Source organism: Mobula birostris, unplaced genomic scaffold, assembly GCF_030028105.1.
Source record: "Mobula birostris isolate sMobBir1 unplaced genomic scaffold, sMobBir1.hap1 scaffold_2748, whole genome shotgun sequence".
Taxonomy (NCBI): Eukaryota; Metazoa; Chordata; class Chondrichthyes; order Myliobatiformes; family Myliobatidae; genus Mobula; species Mobula birostris.
Window position 1 is genome coordinate 1 of NW_027275802.1, and position 20,642 is coordinate 20,642.

Below are 20,642 nucleotides of genomic sequence, written 5' to 3' on the forward strand. Positions count from 1 at the left end.
GAGTTTAGGACACTTGTTATACATATCATCACCAAAGACCCCAGCATTCTTCCTGACGAAGGGTCTCAGCCTGAAATGTCGACTGTACCTCTTCCTAGAGACGCTGCCTGGCCTGCTGCGTTCACCAGCAACTTTGATGTGTGTTGCTTGAATTTCCAGCATCTGCAGAATTCCTGTTGTTTGTGTGACCCCAGCATTCTGACGGGTTGCATTATCACCTGGTATGGACAGGATTAAGAAAAGCTGCAGAGAGTTGTAAGCTCGGCCAGCCCCATCATGGGCAGCACCCTCCTCATCACTGAGAACACCTTCAAAAGCCAGTGCCTCAAGACACCAGCATATGTTATTGAGGACTCACACCATCTTGGACGCACGTCTTTCTAATACTACCTTCAGGGAGGAGGTACAGGAGTCTGAACAACCACATTCTACATTTTAGGAACAGTTTCTTGCCCTCCACTATCAGATTTCTGAATGGTCCATAAACCAATGAACACTACCTCACCATCCTCCTTTGGTACTATACTGCCGCTCGGCCATGGACGATCCTGTCTGCGAAAGGAGTAGAGTTGGACCTGGGGCCAGCAACCCCATCCCATAAGAACCCAGAAATACAGAAGATCCAAAGACATCATCCCTGGAAGAGGAAGAGGAAGAGTCTTAGGTGGGCTACACCTTGAAAGACTGGCCCAGGACAGAGGGCTCTGGTGAGCAGCTGCCCGTGGCCTATATCCCAGTAGGGGTAATGACTTAGCCAACTAACCAAATATACTTCAGCTAATAAACAACAATTTCACAATATATGCCAGTGATAATAAACCTGATTTTGATTCTAACCCAACACGGTCTTGCATAATTCACACCTCTCCTACAAGCTCTCACTAGGCAGCAAACAAGATCAGCTCCACAGCTGACTGTACTCCTCCCTACAAGCCAACAAACCTGTGGCCAGATGCTCAGACCCATTCCCCAGCCAGTAGACTGTCTTTCTGCTCTGGCACTCACCAGCCAGCACCTGCGGTGTGGGGAATGCGTGGTAGGTGCAGGAGTCCAGCTGGCACAGCCTTTCCCCGTAGGCCTGGCACAGACGCTCAACCATCCCGGCGATGCGCGAGATGTGGTTGTTGGAGCTACAGATGAAAGAGAAGAGGCATTCTGTAGGATCTTGTCGCAGAATGCGGACACCTGAAACAACAGAGGATGCAAGGACACGGTTACAAATCAGATTATTACTACTGCATATCTCAGAAAAAACACCGGCCCAAAAGCTACAGGGCACCACAGTAGTATTGCAGTTAGCGCAATGCTACTACAGCTCAATGCGCTGCTGTTTGGGGTTCAACTCTGATGTCATCTACAAGGAGTTTATACATCCTCCCAGTGACCATGTGGGTTTCCTCCAAGTGTTCCGGCTTCCTTCCACAGACCGTGCCCTTGGACAAAACCTACATGCTCACTGGGATCCGGTTAAAGTCCACGGTCTGTGCTCTTGGACAAAACCTACGTGTTCACTGGGATTTGGTTAGAATCCACGGTCTGTGGAAGGAAAGCCATGCCCTTGGACAAAACCTTCATGCTCACTGGGAGTCGGTTAGAAGGTTAACTGGTCTTTGAAAACTGGGGGTTAAGTTGGAGGGTTGCTGGTGGCACAGCTTGATGGGCCTATTCCATGCTGTATCGCTAAATTAAATAAATAAATAACCTCAGTTTAAAACTGTGGAAGAATTTTGGATTTGGATATTCAGGGAGTCAAAGGAGATGGGGTTAGTACAGGAAAATGGAAATGAGTTGAACATTAACCAAGCTGGTACAAGACTGTGGTCTTATTGAATGGCTGGGGAAGCCTGAGGGGTGTTCTCATGCAGGGTTTTTTTAATACAGAGAGTGGCTGGTGCGTAGAACACAGTGATGGTAGAGGCTTGTACATTAGGAACGTCTAAGAGATTCCTAGAAAGGTACATGGATGAAAGAAAAATGGAGGGCTATGTGGGAGGAAAGGGTTAGATTGAACTTGGTGTAGGTTTATGTAGACCAGCACAACATCTGTACCGGACTGTTCTATATTTTATGTTCTTATTGAATGGTACGGCAGGCATGTGGAGCTTCTATTTAGGACAAGTTCCTGAATTATTTTATTGCCTCATATGCAAAGAACTTCAGAAGTTTCTGTTGTGGTTCTGGTTATTTGTTTAGACCATAAAACATACGAGCAGAATTGGGCCATTTGGCCCATCGTATCTGCTCCACCATTCAATCATGGCTAATTTATTATCCCTCTCAACCCCATTCTCCTGCCTTCTCCCCGTAACCTTTGATACCCTGACTGATCAAAAACCTATTAACCTTTGCTTTCAATATACTCAATGACTTGACCTCCACAGCCATCTGAGTTCCACAGATTCACTACACTCGGCTACAGAAATTTCTCCTTATCTCTGTTCTAACTGGATGTCCAACTATTCTGAGGCTGTGCCCTCTGGCCCTCGACTTCCTACTATAGGAAACATCCTCTCCACATCCACTCTATCTGTGCCCTCTGGCCCTTGACACTCCCACTATAGGAAACATCCTCTCCACATCCACTCTATCTGTGCCCTCTGGCCCTCGACACTCCCACTATAGGAAACATCCTCTCCACATCCACTCTATCTGTGCCTTCTGGCCCTCGACTTCCCAATATAGGAAACATCCTCTCCACATCCACTCTATCTGTGCCCTCTGGCCCTTGACACTCCCACTATAGGAAACATCCTCTCCACATCCACTCTATCTGTGCCCTCTGGCCCTCGACACTCCCACTATAGGAAACATCCTCTCCACATCCACTCTATCTGTGCCCTCTGGCCCTCGACACTCCCACTATAGGAAACATCCTCTCCACATCCACTCTACCTGTGCCCTCTGGCCCTCGACACTCCCACTATAGGAAACATCCTCTCCACATCCACTCTATCTGTGCCTTCTGGCCCTCGACTTCCCAATATAGGAAACATCTTCTCCACATCCACTCTATCTGTGCCCTCTGGCCCTCGACACTCCCACTATAAGAAACATCCTCTCCACATCCACTCTATCTGTTCCCTCTGGTCCTAGACTCCCCCACTATAGGAACCATTCTCTCCACATCCACTCTACCTGTGCCCTCTGGCCCTCGACACTCCCACTATAGGAAACATCCTCTCCACATCCACTCTATCTGTGCCCTCTGGCCCTCGACACTCCCACTATAGGAAACATCCTCTCCACATCCACTCTATCTGTGCCCTCTGGTCCTAGACTCCCCCACTATAGGAAACATCCTCTCCACATCCACTCTATCTGTGCCCTCTGGCCCACGACACTCCCACTATAGGAAACATCCTCTCCACATCCACTCTATCTGTGCCCTCTGGTCCTAGACTCCCCCACTATAGGAAACATCCTCTCCACATCCACTCTATCTGTGCCCTCTGGCCCTCGACACTCCCACTATAGGAAACATCCTCTCCACATCCACTCTATCTGTGCCCTCTGGTCCTAGACTCCCCCACTATAGGAAACATCCTCTCCACATCCACTCTATCTGTGCCCTCTGGCCCTCGACACTCCCACTATAAGAAACATCCTCTCCACATCCACTCTATCTGTGCCTTCTGGTCCTCGACTTCCCAATATAGGAAACATCTTCTCCACATCCACTCTATCTGTGCCCTCTGGCCCTCGACACTCCCACTATAGGAAACATCCTCTCCACATCCACTCTATCTGTGTCCTCTGGCCCTCGACACTCCCACTATAGGAAACATCCTCTCCACATTCTCTGTATTTGGACCTTTCAATATTCAACACGTTTCAATGAGATCCCCACTTCATTCCTCTAAACTCCATTGAGTACAGACCCAGAACCATCAAACACTCCTCATACATTAACCCTTTCATTCCTGGAATTACTCTTGTGAACCTCCTCTGGCCCCTTTCCGATGCCAGCACATCTTTTCTCATATAAGGGACCCAAATTTGCTCACAGTGCTTCAAGTGCAGTCTTACCAATGCCTTAAAAAGACTCAGCATTATACCCTTGTTTTTATATTCTGGACCTCTTGAAATGAATGCTAAAATTGCACTTGCCTTGCCTTCCCTACCACCAGCTCAACCCACAAGTTAAACTTTAGGAAATCCTCAAGTTTACCTTCAGGGAATCCTGAATAAGATCTCCCAAGTCCCTTTACACTCTGATTTTTAAATTTTCTCCGCATTTAGAAAATAAACTATGCCTCTATTCCTTCTACCAAAGCGCATGACCATACATTTCCCTAGACTATATTCCCCAACTGCCACTTCTTTGCCCGTTCTCTCAAACTGTCAGTGTCCTTCTGCAGACTTCCTGCTTCCTCAGCACCACCTGCCCCTCCATCTATCTTTGTATCATCTGCAAACTTGGCACAAAGCCATCAACTCCGACATCCAAATCATTAACATATAATGTGAAAGGAAGCACCAACAATGACCCCTGCAGAACACCACTGGTCACTGGCAACAATCAGAAACGGCTCACTTTATTCCCACTCTTTGCCTCCTGCCAATCAGCCATTGCTCTATCCATGCTAAAATGAAACAACATTCACTAACACAATTTCGTTTATGCTGCTTGCTATTTCCCCAAAGAATTCCAATAGATTTGTTAGGCAATATTTCCCCTTAAGGAAACCATGCTGACTTTGGCCTACTTTCCCTGGCAATGCTGCTAGGCAGTTTAGCCGTGTTGGTGCAGGATTGGTGCTGCACGTGGGTCAAACTGGGACAGACAGCGTCCAGCATTAATGAATTGCTGGGATTTTAGCTGTAAACCAACAATTAACATAATGGAAATGAATAAACAATTGACATTTTGGGCCAAGACCCTTCATCAAGACCAGGTTTTTCAACAAGGTTAGTTTTACTGATACCAACTTTCATAACCAGTGTTTCTTTAAAAAAAAATCAGACTATTTGAACTTCTCTGCATTATTAGTTTGATAACATAATCATGCCACTGCAGCTGTATATTCACTACCATTAGATGCTCTCTTTACCAATTTACAACATCACTACACCACCACATCATTACAACCATATAACCAATGCACTGGCACTCTGTATGTCTGACTCTCATATACAGAACAGACCCAAAGTTTCTATACTTTGAATGAGTATCACATTAGAACCATTAGTGAATTCCGATTAATTGGGCAATCGTTTAATCAGGTTAGTCATTTATTTGGGACAACTCTTGAACAAAAACTAATCAAGAAAATAGCCAGGATTCCTTCGTTTATCTGGGAAACGATGCTGCTTAATTGGGGCAGAAGACCGTTGTTGAACAGTTTTTACCCAGTGTCAGTCGTGCACAGTCAGACACCAGTGTGGTTAGAGTGAACAGTTTTTAGCCAGTGTCAGTCGTGCACAGTCAGACACCAGTGTGGTTAGAGTGAACAGTTTTTAGCCAGTGTCAGTCGTGCACAGTCAGACACCAGTGTGGTTAGAGTGAACAGTTTTTAGCCAGTGTCAGTCGTGCACAGTCAGACACCAGTGTGGTTAGAGTGAACAGTTTTTAGCCAGTGTCAGTCGTGCACAGTCAGACACCAGTGTGGTTAGAGTGAACAGTTTTTACCCAGTGTCAGTCGTGCACAGTCAGACACCAGTGTGGTTAGAGTGAACAGTTTTTAGCCAGTGTCAGTCGTGCACAGTCAGGCACCAGTGTGGTTAGAGTGAACAGTTGTTAAATAGCGTCAGTTGCGCATGCTTGTGTTCCCTTTCCCTTTCAGGGATCTTTTGAAGACCCTGACCTGGAGTTACTCACGGGCTTCGGTTCTTTGCGGGAACGGGACCCGTTCTCAGGGTTCCACAACTGGCCGCTATCCCACATGCCAAAGGTTTAGCCTGAGAATCTTGATCGTGTTTGGAAGCCTAAGATCTCAGGGCTCTGGAGACGGGCGGATCGAGGGTCGGTGTCATGGTAGGAGACTTGGGTGTCGTCGGGGAGGCTGGAACACCTGAACACCTGAAGTCTTTGTGATCTTCAGACACAGAGCTTGAAAAAAGTGACGAAACAGACTTTTAACATCGTAAACTAGCGGGTTGTTGTTATGTCTCCCGCTCCCTGTGAAAATGAGGACACCTCCCTCTCCCTTGCCAGGGAGAGAGAGAAAACCTGTGGATTGTTGAATGTTGGATGAAATGAGAAGCCTTTGGGGTAACTTTGGGCTGTGCTTTTGCTATTGCTTAGCACATGCTTGGGCTCGGTGATGGTTCCGATGCGCTTTTTATTTGCTGGTGGAGAGAGGGGGGATTGATCGTTGCTTGCTGCTGCTTATGCGCGGTAGGAGGGAGCTGGGGAGGACTTTGGGGTTCTCACATTTAACTGTCGTCATTCTTTGGGGCACTTCTCTGTTTTCGTGGATGTTTGCAAAGAAAAAGCATTTCAGGATATATATTATATACATCTCTCTGACATTAAATTTGACCTTTGAACATGAAGATTTAGTGGATGCATTGTTTGAATGCAGTCCATTATCTGCACAAGGTGCCTATGTTTGATTTTGTTCATTTACAGTCAAACAAAAGGACATGACAGCATACACTGGATGAATTCCTCTGTCAGTAAGTATTAGGTTGAAACTAATACACAGTTTTATAGTACACAAGTAGTATTGGTCATAATAATTTGTTCTGCATTTCATTTTAATACACAATTTGTTACTCAGTTTGTCTTTTTTATACCTTTTTAGCTATTTCTCTGAAATTTCAGCTATTTGGGACAACCACATAATTGGGCCAAAATGTACTGGTATTTAAATGTAATACAGAACAAATTAGAATACTACCAAAACTCTTATGGTTATAAAACTGTGTACTTGATAGTTATTAATGGAGGAATTCAACTGCCATGTTCTTATGATTGACTGTAAATGAACAAAATTAGTGCAGACACCTGGTGCAATGCTTTAGATGACTGCATCCTCCAAATTTTCATTTTCATTATAACATTCAAGATCCCTTCAAATTCTTCGTAATTCATAACTTGTTGAAGTAGTGAAATAGTTTCATTTTCATTCTCGGTCATTTTGACACTTGTGGGCTGAATGAAAGGTGGTGAGGAATTAGCATTCAGGAGGGAGATTGAAAATTTGGCTGAGTGTTGTCATAACAACACCCTCTCACTGAATGTCAGCAAGACCAAGGAACAGATTGTCGACTTCAGGAGAGGGAAACCAGAGGTCCATGAGCCAGTCCTTACTGGAGGATCAGAAGTGGAGAGGGTTAGCAGCTTTAAATTCCTGGGTGTTACAATTTCAGAGAACCAGTCCGAAGAAAGCACGGCAGGGATTCTATTTCCTTCGGAGTCTGTAGAGAATTGGAATGACATCTACAACATTGACAAATTTCTATAGATGTGTAATGGAGAGTATATTGACTGGCTGCATCATGGCCTGGTATGGAAACACTAATGCCTTAGAATGAAAAATTCTACAAAAGGTAGTGGATTCGGCCCAGTACACCAGGGTAAAGCCCTCTCAACCATTGAGCACGTCTACATGAAATGCTGTCGTAAGAACGCAGCATCCATCAGAGATCCCCACCATCCAGGTCATGCTCTCTTCTCACTGCTGCCATCAGGCAGAAGGTGCAGGGGCCTCAGGACATGCACCACCAGGTTCAAGAGCCATCAGGCTGTTGAATAAAACGGGATAACTACACTACTTGCCCCATCATTGAAGTGCCCCTACCACCAATGATCTCACTTTAAGGACCCTTTATCTCATTATCTCATGTTCTCATTATTTATTGCTATTTATTTATGTTTGCATTTGCAACATTTATTGGTTTCTGCACTCTGGTTACTATTCTACTGATTTGTTGAGTTTGCCCACAGGAAAATGAATCTCGGGGTTGTATGTGGTGACATTCATGTACTTTGGTAATAAATTTACTTTGAACTTCCTGGCATCTCCAACCTGAATGATCGAAACTACGGTGAGCAAAACACTTCCAAATTGTCTTATTGCTTATTTTTCGCCAACTATCAGTGACAAAAATCACTGCTTTTTGAATATAATCACATGCAACCATCACTATTTAAAAACTGTTTAGTCTAAGCAAGGTGTAGTATCTAACGGCCACACAAGTGCACGTAAGTGACACTGGTCAGAAACTGTTCGACAACAGTCTCCTGCCCCAACTTAGTGGAAGAATGTCCCACATAAATGAAGGAAATTCCAGCTATTGTGTCTATTTAGTGTTTGCTCTTTAGGAGTTGTCCTAAATAAAGGCTTCGCCCATTAACTGGTGATCCAATAAACCAGAATCGACTGTATTTGGTATATGTGGATATAGTCCGGGGCTACACGAGGAATGCAAGCTGTCAGTACAGGCAGCAGTCCCCTCTAAGTAAACTCAAGACGATAAGTTCTTCCTTCACTGACACACCTACCTGGGAAGTCCTGAGCCACCTGTGCAAAGTGCTTGTCAGCTTGCATCCACAGGGAGTACAGGTCGCTCAGCCGCACATGCAGCTGAAAATAGTCGCGCAAAATCTTGTCCTCCTCCTGACCCGCAGTTGCTGACTGTTGCCTCAATGTTCCGTGCGTGGTGTCAGTGATCTGCTGTGTGCCCTCCACTGGTTCCACCTTCTCTTCAGCAAACATCTTTGCAGCATGTTGACCATTCCCATCTTCACTTCTACGTTTTCTTTTTAAAGTGTTTTCCTTTCTCATTTTAACACTGACCTGACTTGTCAGCAGGCCTTTCCTCTTTCTGTGCCCCGTTGGTTCCTGCAGAGCACTATCTGTCTCCTTGTAGTAAGTCTGGTACCAGATGTGAGTCGGGGTCTGTGTCAATGTCCACACACGACTGGCCAAGACTCCTGTCCAATGTCCGGGTCTCTTCTCCTGCCACCTGTAAAACAGAGTATTCATTAAATTGTTGCGTTTGACTCTGGGATACTGAAAAGGAGAGTCTGTTCCTCAAACTCACATTGAGCTTTGTGGGAATCACACAGTTAGGTCAGATTGTAAATGGAATGGACAATTAAAGTGACAGCACCACTGGTAGCTCAGGATTGGTCCTGCAGACTGCATGAAGATGCTCCATGACCACCCAATCTGTGCTGGGCTCCACTAATCAGAATCAGAATCAGGTTTAATATTGCCGGCATATATCGTGAAATTTGTTAACTAAGTGGTAGCAGTACAATGCAATACATGATAATATAGGAAAAAAATAAATAAGTACAGTGGTGCCAGAAAGTTTGTGAACCATATCAAATTTTCTCTATTTCTGCATAAGTATGACCTAAAATGTGATCATATCTTCACCTAAGTCCTAAAACTAGATAAAGAGAACCCAATTAAATAAATAACACAAAAAACCATTATTGTTCATTTATTTATTGAAAAAAATGATCAAATATTACACGTATTCGTTGGAAAAAGTAAGCGAACCTCTGGGGTAATGCCTTCTACAAAAGCTATTTGGAGTCAGGTGTTCCAATCAATGTTATAAGTTTAGAGGTGTGGGTTGTAGACGTGCTCACCCCTATAAAAAGAAGACACACAAAGTCAGGTTACTGACAGAGCCTGCTCTTCTCAAGATCTGTTTATGTGCACCATGCCTCAATCAAGACAACTTTCAGAGGACCTTAGAAGAAGAATTGGAGAGATGCATGAAGCAGGAAAAGGCTACAAAAGCTTTTCTAAAGACCTGAGAGTTCATTAGTCCACAGTAAAAGAAATTGTCTATAAATGGAGGAAACTCAGTTCTGTTGCTACCCTCCCTAGGATTGGGCATCCTGCAAAGATCACAGCAAAAGCACAACATCCCACGTTGAAGAAGGTGAAAGAGAACCCAAGGGTAACAGCAAACGATCTGCAGAAATCTCTAGAACTTGCTTAAGTCTCTGTTCATGTGTCCACTGTAAGAAAAACACTGAACAAGAATGGTGTTCATGGAAGGACACCACAGAGGAAACCAATGCTCTCCAAAAGAACATTGCTGCATGTCTCAAGTTTGCAAAAGAGCACCTGGATGTTCTATAATGCTTCTGGGACAATGGTCTGCAGACAGATGGTACAAAAGTTGAACTTTTTGGCAGAAATGCACATTGCTATGTTTGGAGGGAAAAGGACACTGCACACCAACACAAAAAAACCTCATCCCAATGTGTGAAGCATGGTGGAAGGAGAATCGTGGTTTGAGGCTGCTTTGCTGCCTCAGGCCTGGACAGCTCGCAATTGTTGAGGGAAGAATGAATTCAAGATTATATCAAGACATTTTACAGGAGTATGTCAGGGTAGCAGTCCATCACCTGAAGCTTAATAAAAGTTGAATAATGCAACAAGACAATGATCCAAAAGACAAAAGTAATTCAATAACAGAATGACTTAAAAAGAAGAAAATTTTGTCTTTTGGAATGGCCAAGTCAAAGTCATAGTCATACTTTATTGATCCCGGGGGAAATTGGTTTTCCAAGTCCTGACCTTAATCCTATAAAAATGCTGTGGAAGGACCGGAAGCAAGCAGTTCATGCACGGAAGCCCACCAACATCCCAGAGCTGAAGCAGTTTTGTAAGGAGGAATGGGCTAAACTCCCTCCTAGTCGATGTGTAAGACTGATCAACAGTCACTGGAAATGTTTGGTTGAAGTTATTGCTGTACGGGGGTGGCGTCACACCAGTTACTGAAAGCAAAGGTTCACATACTTTTTCCAAAAAACATTTGAAATATTAGATCATTTTTCTTAATAAATAAATGAACCAGTATAATGTTTTGTGTTATTTATTTAATTGGGTTCTGTTTATCTAGTTTTAGGATTTACATGAAGATCTGATCAAATTTAGGTCATATTTATGCAGAAATACAGAAAATTCTACAGGGTTCATAAACTTCCTTGCACCACTGTAAATCTATTACAGTAAATATATATATTTATTAAGTAGTTAAATTAAAAATAGTGCAAAAACAGAAATAATATAAAAAAGTGAGGTAGTGTTCATGGGTTCAATGTCCATTTAGGAATCGGATGGCAGAGGGGAAGCTGTTCCTGAATTGCTGAGTGTGTGCCTTCAGGCTTCTGTACCTGCTTCCTGACAGTAAGAATGAGAAGATGGCATGTCCTGGGTGATGGGGTCCTTAATAATGTACGCCCCTTTTCTGAGGCACCACTCCTTGAGGATGTCTTGGATATTACAGAGGCTAGTACCCAAAATGGAGCCAACTAAATTTACAACCCACAGCAGCTTCTTTCGGTCCTGTGCAGTAGCTCCCCCCTCCCCCCACCCCATACCAGACAGTGATACAGCCTGTCAGCATACTCTCCATGGTACATCTATAGAAGTTTTAGAGTATTTTAGCTGACAAACCAAATCTCCTCAAACTCCGAATGAAATATAGCTACTGTTTTGTCTTCTACAGCTGTGTCGAGATGTTGAGACAAGGTTACGGTAAATCCTCAGAGGTCCTGACACCCAGGAACTTGAAATTGCTCACTCTCTCCACGTCTGATCCCTCCTTGAGGATTGGTATGTGTTCCTTCACCTTTCCCTTCCTGACGTCCACAATCAGCTCTTTGGTTTTACTGATGCTGAGCGCAAGTTTGTCACTGTGACACCACTCATCTAGCTAGTATATCTCGCATCTGTACGCCCTGTTGGCTCCATCTCAGATTTTGCCAACAATGGTTACATCACCAGCCAAGTTAGAGATGGCATACGAGCTATACTTAGCCACACAATCATGAGTATCGACACCACCACCAGGTTCAGGAACAGTTATTGCCCCTCAGCCATCAGGATCCTGAACCAGCATGGATAACTTCACTCACCCCCAACACTGAACTGATTCCACAACCTATGGATTCACTTTCAAGGACTTTACAACTCACTATTCTCAATATTTATTATTATTATGTCTTTCTTTTTTGTATTTGCACAATTTGTAGTCTTTTGTACACTGGTTGGTTGTTCATCTTTGTGCACAGTTTTTCATTGATTCTGTTGTTTCACTGTACTTACTGGGAATGCTCACAAAAAATGAATCCCAGGTGATATATGTCGCTTGATAATGTTTATTTTGAACTGAACCTTTGAATGCTTTCAGTGTACCTGGGTGCAAATGACAATAATAGACCAATTTACCAATTGAAAGCAGTCATTGCATCAGCTGTGGTAGCATGGGAAATGTTATGATAAAGGGGCGAAGTCCCTTTGGAGAGCGTGCTGGAGATTATGAACTATCATTTCCTTAATGTGAAGGTTGCAGGAGTGTAAAGTGAAGAGCATGGGAATTCTGCTGGAAAAGGAGAGAGAGAAGAGGTGCAGGAAATCAGCAATATGCGGCTGAGGGCTCTGCCAACAAGCTACAGTTCAGAAAGAAAGTTACATACTTCAAAAGCAACTTTGTGGAAGGTCTTGCCATCACAACAGATAAAATAGAGACAAAAGAACTGGGAGAATGGAATGAAGACATTACAGAGCAGGGTGGGGGGAGGAATAGTTAGGATGGATATGGACATGTGTGGGCTTGTAATAGATGCCTGTCACTAACAGAGAGAAGGGCCTGAATAGGACTGAACAAAGACAGCTGCATATATCCCACAGCTGACCAAAGTAAATTCTCAATGCCACACCTTTGATTCTATAACTGGGGGGAGTTGTTCGATGTGAGAATGCATTTATCCAGCCAAATGAATGCACTGGTGGAGGGGAACTGGTTTGTTCTTGAGCCCACTCAATTATCCTTCTGGTAAAAAAAATCCCTCTTCTTCTATTCCCCACTCTGGCCTCTTATGTCTTCTCACCTGCCTATCACCTCCCCCTGGTGCCCCTCCTTTCCTTTCTCCCAAGGTCTGCTCTCCTCTCTAATCAGACTCCTTCCTCTCCAGCCCTTCACCCTTCCCACCCAACTGGCTTTACCTATCACCTCCTAACCATCTTCCTGCCCCTCTTCCCATCTTCTAATTCTAGCATCTTCCCCCTTCTTCTCCAGTCCTGAAGAAGGGTTTTGACCCAAAATGTCAATTGCTTATTCCTCTCCATAGATGATGCTTGACCTGCCTAGTTTCTCCAGCATTTGTGTGTGTTGCTGTAGATGTCCAGCATCTGCAGAAGCTCTTGTGTTTATGGCTTATTCTTTAGCTTTTTTAAAAATCGGAGGGCCCTCAGAACATCCTGGTGTAGTTTGGAGTTTTGGAGGGACAGTATGTCTGTGAAAAAACGCGAGTCCATTGGGATGAAAATGTCAGAGACCAGAGGGTGTCAGGTTGTATTGTGTTGAGGTCATTAGATTCTTTCCTCAGTAATTACAAGAAGAGGGCCCCCATTCTCCATTGCATCCCTCACTCAGACATACAAACACCTGGCTGTAGATCCATTGTGATGTGAAGGGCAATTCTACATCTGCACCACTGCTGAAGGACTAATTCACAGGCCCAGGGACGTGCAGCTACTGAATAAAATACTCCTGGTTAACTAACATCATATTGATCGGCCATTGTTATCAGATCTACTCTATATGTCACACAGCAAAATGGTTCATTATTAGTCATCCCCTGTAAAGGGTTGGAATGACCCTGTTATACCAAAGCTCTGCAGTTCCTTTACCCCACCCCACGCACTGTCACAGTTCAATGGACAGCTGAGCAGTGGTCTAAGGAGGTAACCTTGAAATGCTGGTCTCATCAGTAACACACAAGGCCATGGAGGAGTTGACCCGGCTGTTGCAACCTTAAGGAACCAAGCATGAAATAATAAAAAGGAAAATGAACACACTAGAGATATAAAGAGAATAAAATAATGTTAGGTATTACAATGTCTGAGTGGGGATATTACTATGAGTTAAGTCGTACACAACATTGGCGGAGCAATATTAAAGGGTTAGAACTTTTCCATTCAACTCTATGTCATAATATAACTAAAATGTGAAACAGCTCAGCAGGTCAGTCAGACAGCATCTGTAGGGATATGTAACATTTCAGGTTGTCTGCCTTCATCAGTGCTTCACTAAAACTGGCTTTGGATAGTGGAAGCATTTCTTTACCCAGAGACCCACCTCCATTTCTCCCTGTCTGCATTGGCGTAATTGAGGAACTTGAATTGCTAGGGGGTGGGAACCCAACTGAAGAGACGGAGGAAGGGGCAGTTGGCTCACAAATAGAGAAAGTTTGCAGGCAGTGTGAGAGGGAGGATAGGCAGGTGATAGAGAAGGGATGTGCTCAGACTGATGGTTTGAGATGTGTCTATTTTAATGCAAGAAGCATCATGAACAAAGCCAATGAGCTTAGAACGTGGATCAGTACATGGAGCTATGATGTTGTGGCCATTACAGAGACTTGGATGGCTCAGGGGCAGGAATGGTTACTTCAAGTGCCAGGCTTTAGATGTTTCAGAAAGGACAGGGAGGAAGGCAAAAGAGGTGGGGGCGTGGCACTGCTAACAGAGATAGTGTCACAGCTGCAGAAAAGGAGGAAAACATGGAGGGATTGTCTACAGAGTCTCTGTGGGTGGAAGGTAGGAACAGGAAGGGGTCAATAACTCTACTTGGTATTTTTTTTATATAGAGGAGCAGATAGTGAGACAGGTTCTGGAAAGGTGTAATAATAACAGGGTCATCATGGTGGGAGATTTTAATTTCCTCAATATTGATTGACATCTTCCTAGACCGAGGAGTTTAGATGGGCTGGAGTTTGTTAGGTATGTTCAGGAAGGTTTCCTGACACAATATGTAGATAAGCCTACAAGAGGAGAGGTTGTACTTGATCTGGTATTAGGAAATGATCCTGGTTGGGTGTCAGGTCTCTCAGTGGGAGAGCAATCTGGAAATAGTTCTATCTCCTTTTCCAAAGCATTGGAGAGGGATAGGAACAGACAAGTTAGGGAAGCGTTTAATTGGAGAAAACGGGAAATATGAAGCTATCAGGCAGGAACTTGGAAGCATAAATTGGAAATAGATGTTCTTAAGGAAATGTGCAGAAGAAATGTGGCAAATGTTCAGGGGATATTTGCATGGCATTCTGCAGAGGTACATTCCAATGAGACAGGGAAAGGATGGTAGGGTACAGGAACCATGGTGTACAAAGGCTGTTGAAAATCTAGTCAGGAAGAAAAGAAATGCTTACGAAAGGTTCAAAAAAACTAGGTAAAGATAGAGATCCAGAAAATTATAAGGCTAGCCAGAAGGATCTTAAGAATGAAATTAGGGGAGCCAGAAGAGGCCATAAGAAGGCCTTGGCGAGCAGAATTAAGCAAAACCCCAAGGCATTTTACAAGTATGTGAAGAGCAAGAGGATAAGACGTGAGAGAATAGGACCAACAAGTGTGACAGTGCAAAAGTGTGTATGGAACCGGAGGAGATAGTGGAGATAATTAATGAATACTTTGCTTAAGCATTCACTATGGAAAAGGACCTTGGTGATTGTAGGGATGACTTACAGCAGACTGAAAAGATTGAACATATAGACATTAAGAAAGAGGAAGTGCTGGAGCTTTTGGAAAGCAGCAAGTTGGATAAGTCACTAGGACTGGACAAGATATACCCTAGGCTACTGTGGGAGGCAAGGGAGGAGATTGCTGATCCTCTGGCAATGATCTTTGCATCATCAATAGGGTCTGGAGAGGTTCCAGAGGATTGGAGGGTTGTGGATGTTGTTCCCTTATTCAAGAAAGGGATTAGAGATAACTCAGGAAATTATAGACCAGTGAGTCTTACTTCAGTGGTTGGTAAGTTGATGGAGAAGATCCTGAGAGGCAGGATTTATGAACATTTGGAGAGGCATAATATGATTAGGAATAGTCAGCATGGCTTTGTCAAAGGCAGGTTGTGCCTTATGAGCCTCATTGAATTTTTTTGAGGATGTGACTGAAAACATTGTTGAAGATAGAGCAGTAGATATAGTGTATATGGATTTCAGCAAGGCATTTGATAAGGTACCCCTTGCAAGGCTTATTGAGAAAGTAAGGAGGCATGGGATCCAAGGGGACATTGCTTTGCGGATCCAGAATTGGCTTGCCCACAGAAGGCAAAGAGTGGTTGTAGATGGGTCATATTCTGCATGGAGGTCAGTGACCAGTGGTGTGCCTCAGGGACCCCTTTTCTTCATGATTTTTATAAATGACCTGGATGAGGAAGTGGAGGGATGGTTTAGTTAATTTGCTGATGACACAAAGGTTGGGCGTGTTGTGGATAGTACAGAGGGCTGTCAAAGGTTACAGCAGGACATCGATAGGATGCAAAACTGGGCTGAGAAGTGTGAGGTGGTTCATTTTGGTAGGTCAAATATGACGGCAGAATATAATATCAATGGTAAGATTTTTGGCAGTGTGGAGGATTAGAGGGATTTCTCTTTTCTTCGGTAAGGAGAAGGAGAAGATGGCGGCGCGACGCAGCTTGCGCGGCCACTCCGGTGAATGATATCTGTGATCTGTCAAGCAGGGTGCCGTGCTCAATTCTGATTTGATGGAGACAGACGTGAGAGAACAGAGGAACATCTGGAGAAACTTCTGAGATGCCTTTTTTGCTGCCACTGTTACTGTATGATCCTGAATCTCCGGAGGGGAAGGCCCCAAATCCTCAGGTTTGCTTGTTGCTCGGCGGCCGGGACAGGGTCCAGGCGCTCGGCAGAGGTGGTGCTCGGTGTCGAAGGGCTGGTCGGAGGCTCGAAGTTTTTGGACGGACTCAGAGTCAGCTGGGGTCGGGTGTTTCCAATGCATCGACAGTTGTCAGTGCCTGCAGGTTTATGGCAGAGAGAGTTTCTCCTTCTGCCGCCTGCTATCGGGGACTATCAGGAGTTGATCGGAACTTTGAGACTATTTTTTTACCATTCCCATGGTCTGTTCTTTATCAAAATATGCTATTGCTTTGCACTGCTGTAACTATATGTTATAATTATGTGGTCTTGTCAGTGTTAGTCTTTGGTTTGTCCTTTTTTTTTGTGATATCACTCTGGAGGAACATTGTATCATTTCTTAATGCATGCATGCATTTCTAAATGACAGTAAACGAGGACTGAGTGTCCTCATAATCTAATCTAATCTAATCTAATCTAATCTTGAGGTCCAAGTCCATAGGACACTCAAATTGCTGTGCAGGTTGACTGTGTGGTTAAGAAGGCATACGGTGCGTTGACTTTCATCAACCGTGGGATTGAGTTTAAGGACCAAGAGGTAATGTTACAGCTATATAGGACCCTGGTCAGACCCCACTTGGAGAACTGTGTTCAGTTCTGGTCACCTCACTACAGGAAGGATGCGGAAACTATAGAAAGGGTGCAGAGGAGACTTACAAGGAGGTTGCCTGGATTGGGGAGCATGCCTTATGAGAATAGGTTGAGTGAACTCGGCCTTTTCTCTTTGGAGCGACGGAGGATGAGAGGCGACCTGATAGAAGTGTACAAAGTGATGAGAGGCATTGATTGTGTGGATAGTCAGAGGCTTTTTTCCACGGCCCAAATGGCTAACATGAGAGAGCACAGCTTTAAGGTGCTTGGAAGTAGGTATAGAGGAGATGTCAGGGGTAGGTTATTTTTACGTAGAGGGTGGTGAGTGCGAGGAATGGGCTACTGGTGATGGTGGTGGAGGTGGATATAATAGGGTCTTTTAAGAGACTCCTGGATAGGTACATGGAGCTCAGGAAAATAGAAGGCTATGGGTAATCCTAGATAATTTCTAGAGTAAGTACACGTTCAGCACAGCTTTGTGGGCCGAAGGGCCTGTATTGTGCTGTAGGTTTTCTATGTTTCTATGTTTGTAGGCCTTTTCGGTGGGCACTAATAGATGGGCTGCCCAACACAATCTTTGCTGATTTGCTTTGATGCAAACAACACATTTCACTGCATATTTTGATGTAAATCTGATCCTTAATCGAAGCTACATAACAGTTAAAGGCAGCAGATTTCCTCTCCTCTGTTTTGTTTTTAATGTGCCTTCATGCATACAAGATAAAGATGAAAGATTAGCTTTATTTGTCACATGTTCGTCGAACCATACATCATTTCCATCAAATCAAATCAGCGGGGATTGTGCTGGGAAGCCAGCAAGTGTGGCCACACTTCCAGCATCAACATTGACTGCACACAACTTACCATGCCGAACCCATCTATCGTTGGAATGTGGGAGGAAACTGGAGTACCTGCAGGAAACCCATGCAGTCAAACGCTTACAGATTGGGAACTGAACCGGGTCGCTGCTGCTGTACACTAACCGCTAGGCTACTGTGCTGCCCGCACGAACTAGTTCCACAGATGAGGTAACAGACTTATCCAGTTGCAGCAAAGGCTGAATCTTACCGGAAGGACTGACCACAGGAGAGCACAATATCCAGCCTCAGCTCGGAGCGAGGACAGGGGATTGAGCGCCAGAGCGAAGGGCATTCAGACAGTGTACTGAGTCTTTGCATGACTTGATCGAAAAGCTGACAAAAGATGATTCCTGCAAAATTAATACAGTAACACAGTAATATGAAGGTCTGCTCAGATAGACAAATAACCATTTTCACACATATTGAGGAAGGACATCATGTCCAAAGCTAAAAGTGGCAAGTTAATTCGTAAATTACCCCTAGTGTAGGTGGATTGCAGGGCAGTCTAGGGTGGAGTTGATGAGTATGTGAAAAAGAAAAGGTTACAGGGAAATTAAGCGGGAGGACAAGACTGATGGGATTGCTCTGTGTGCTGGCATAATCTGGATGGGCCAAATGTTCCTTCAGGGTTTTAAATATTCTTTAGAGTGTGTGACATTGATGACACGGCTAGTATTTATTGCCCAATCCGAACTGCTCTGGTCAGTCGCCTCAGTAAATATCTCTATTAGTTATTTAAATATTTCACACGTGACTGCCAGGACCACCAGATTCAAAAACAGTTACTTTCAGTACGGCTAATCAACACCTCCACCCACTAACCCGCCTCGCCACATCCCCAACCACCACTACTTTATTATTTCCGGTCAGTCACCTTATGTACAGGCACTCCTGTGCCTAGTGTCACTTTATGGACATACAATCAATCTACGAAAACAAATTTTCCTGTGTATTTATATTTACTGCGTTTTTTAAAATTATTACTCAGTTCCTTACCTTACTGTGCTTTTTTTTTTGTGCTGCATGAGATCAAGGGCAACAATTACTTTGTTCTCCTTTACATTTGTGTACAGGAAATGACTTTAAACGATCTTGAATAATTCTATTTAAAGATGAAATGCAAAATAATTTCTACATTAGGTGCTGAATTTGTGCACAACAAATGGAGCAGGCCATTAATCCACAGAAGCGTAGTGGATAGCAGGTTGGGCATCAGGATTTGGAGTTTGATCTGTAAGGAGTCTGTATGAACTCCCCATAGAATGCATGCGTTTTCTCCTGGTCCTCTGGATTCCACCCGCAGTCCAAAGACGTACTGGTTAGTAGGTTAACTGGGCATTGTAAATTGTTCTGTGATTAGGCTCGGGTTAAAATGGGGAATTCTGGACAGTTTGGCACGAAAGGCAGGAGGAGCCCATTCTGAGCTGTATCTCTAAATCTCAGGAAAATCCCTTGAGCCATTGTATATGATTGAGATAGATCTCCCACCTTCAGACCTTCAGTACACCACCCGCAATGACCACTAGCTTGAGTTTCCAGAAACAGGTGACAAAGTCAGCATGTTCCTGCACCCCAATTATGCCAGTGCATGGAGTGTATGGGGTGTCCAGGGAGGGGTAACACCTCTGATGAAGGAGCTCGTTGTGTCCACTCTGAGGCAGCCCACTCACCTTTGGTCCTCAATAGACACTCAGCTCTCACCTGTGGCTCCAAGTATCTGTTTGCATGCAACGGAAGCTATACCCTGGTACACTGCTTCAACAGGAGGGCTAAACCAGGTGAGGGTAGCTGGCGGATCTCATACCCTGGTGAGATAGGGATATGCCTGTCCTAGCATGTGAAGTCAAACTAGGATCGGCTGGATGAGATCAACAGTGAGACCTAATGAGCAGGAAGGCAGTTCACGTCAGCAGCTAGTGCCACACTATTACAGTCCAGTGCGTCAGAGTGCCACACTATTACAGTTCGGTGCATCAGAGTGCCACACTATTACAGTTCGGTGCATCAGAGTGCCACACTATTACAGTTCGGTGCATCAGAGTGCCACACTATTACAGTTCGGTGCGTCAGAGTGCGACACTATTACAATTCGGTGCATCAGAGTGCCACACTATTACAGTTCAGTGCGTCAGAGTGCGACACTATTACAGTTCGGTGCGTCAGAGTTTGGAGTCAGTTCCTTTCATCATCTGTAAGGAGTTTGTACATTCTCCCTGTGATCACCCGTGTGTTCTCCGGGTGCTCCAGTTTCCTCCCACAGTCCAAAACGTACCAGTTAGTGGGTTAATTGATCATTGTAAATTGTCCCATGATTAGGCTAGGACTCAAAGGACTGGAAGATCCTGTTCTGTATTGTTAAATAAATAAAGTGTTGCTGAACTGGGTGGAGTGGAGTGAAGGATTCTGTACTTCCTGCCTGATGGCAATAGTAAGAGACAGCATGGGCTGGATGGTGGAGCCCTTGATGATGGACGCTGCTTTCTTGTGGCAGCCCTCCATGTAAATGTACTCAATGGTGGGGAGGGCTTTGTGTATGATAGACTGGGCTGTATCCACCA

General features: G+C 44.3%; 1 protein-coding gene across 1 annotated transcript; it reads right to left on the reverse strand.

Moving 5' to 3' along the window:
• Nucleotides 1-505: 505 nt before the first annotated feature.
• ogg1 (8-oxoguanine DNA glycosylase) lies at nucleotides 506-19,178 on the reverse strand (the record flags this gene model as incomplete). The annotated part of the gene is made up of 5 exons (XM_072250308.1): nucleotides 19,081-19,178; nucleotides 18,293-18,434; nucleotides 8,450-8,913; nucleotides 1,006-1,185; nucleotides 506-637 (listed from the first exon to the last, which is right to left on the reverse strand). Coding segments are annotated over exons 2-5 (886 nt in total), but the record flags the coding sequence as incomplete, so codon positions are not given.
• Nucleotides 19,179-20,642: the final 1,464 nt, after the last annotated feature.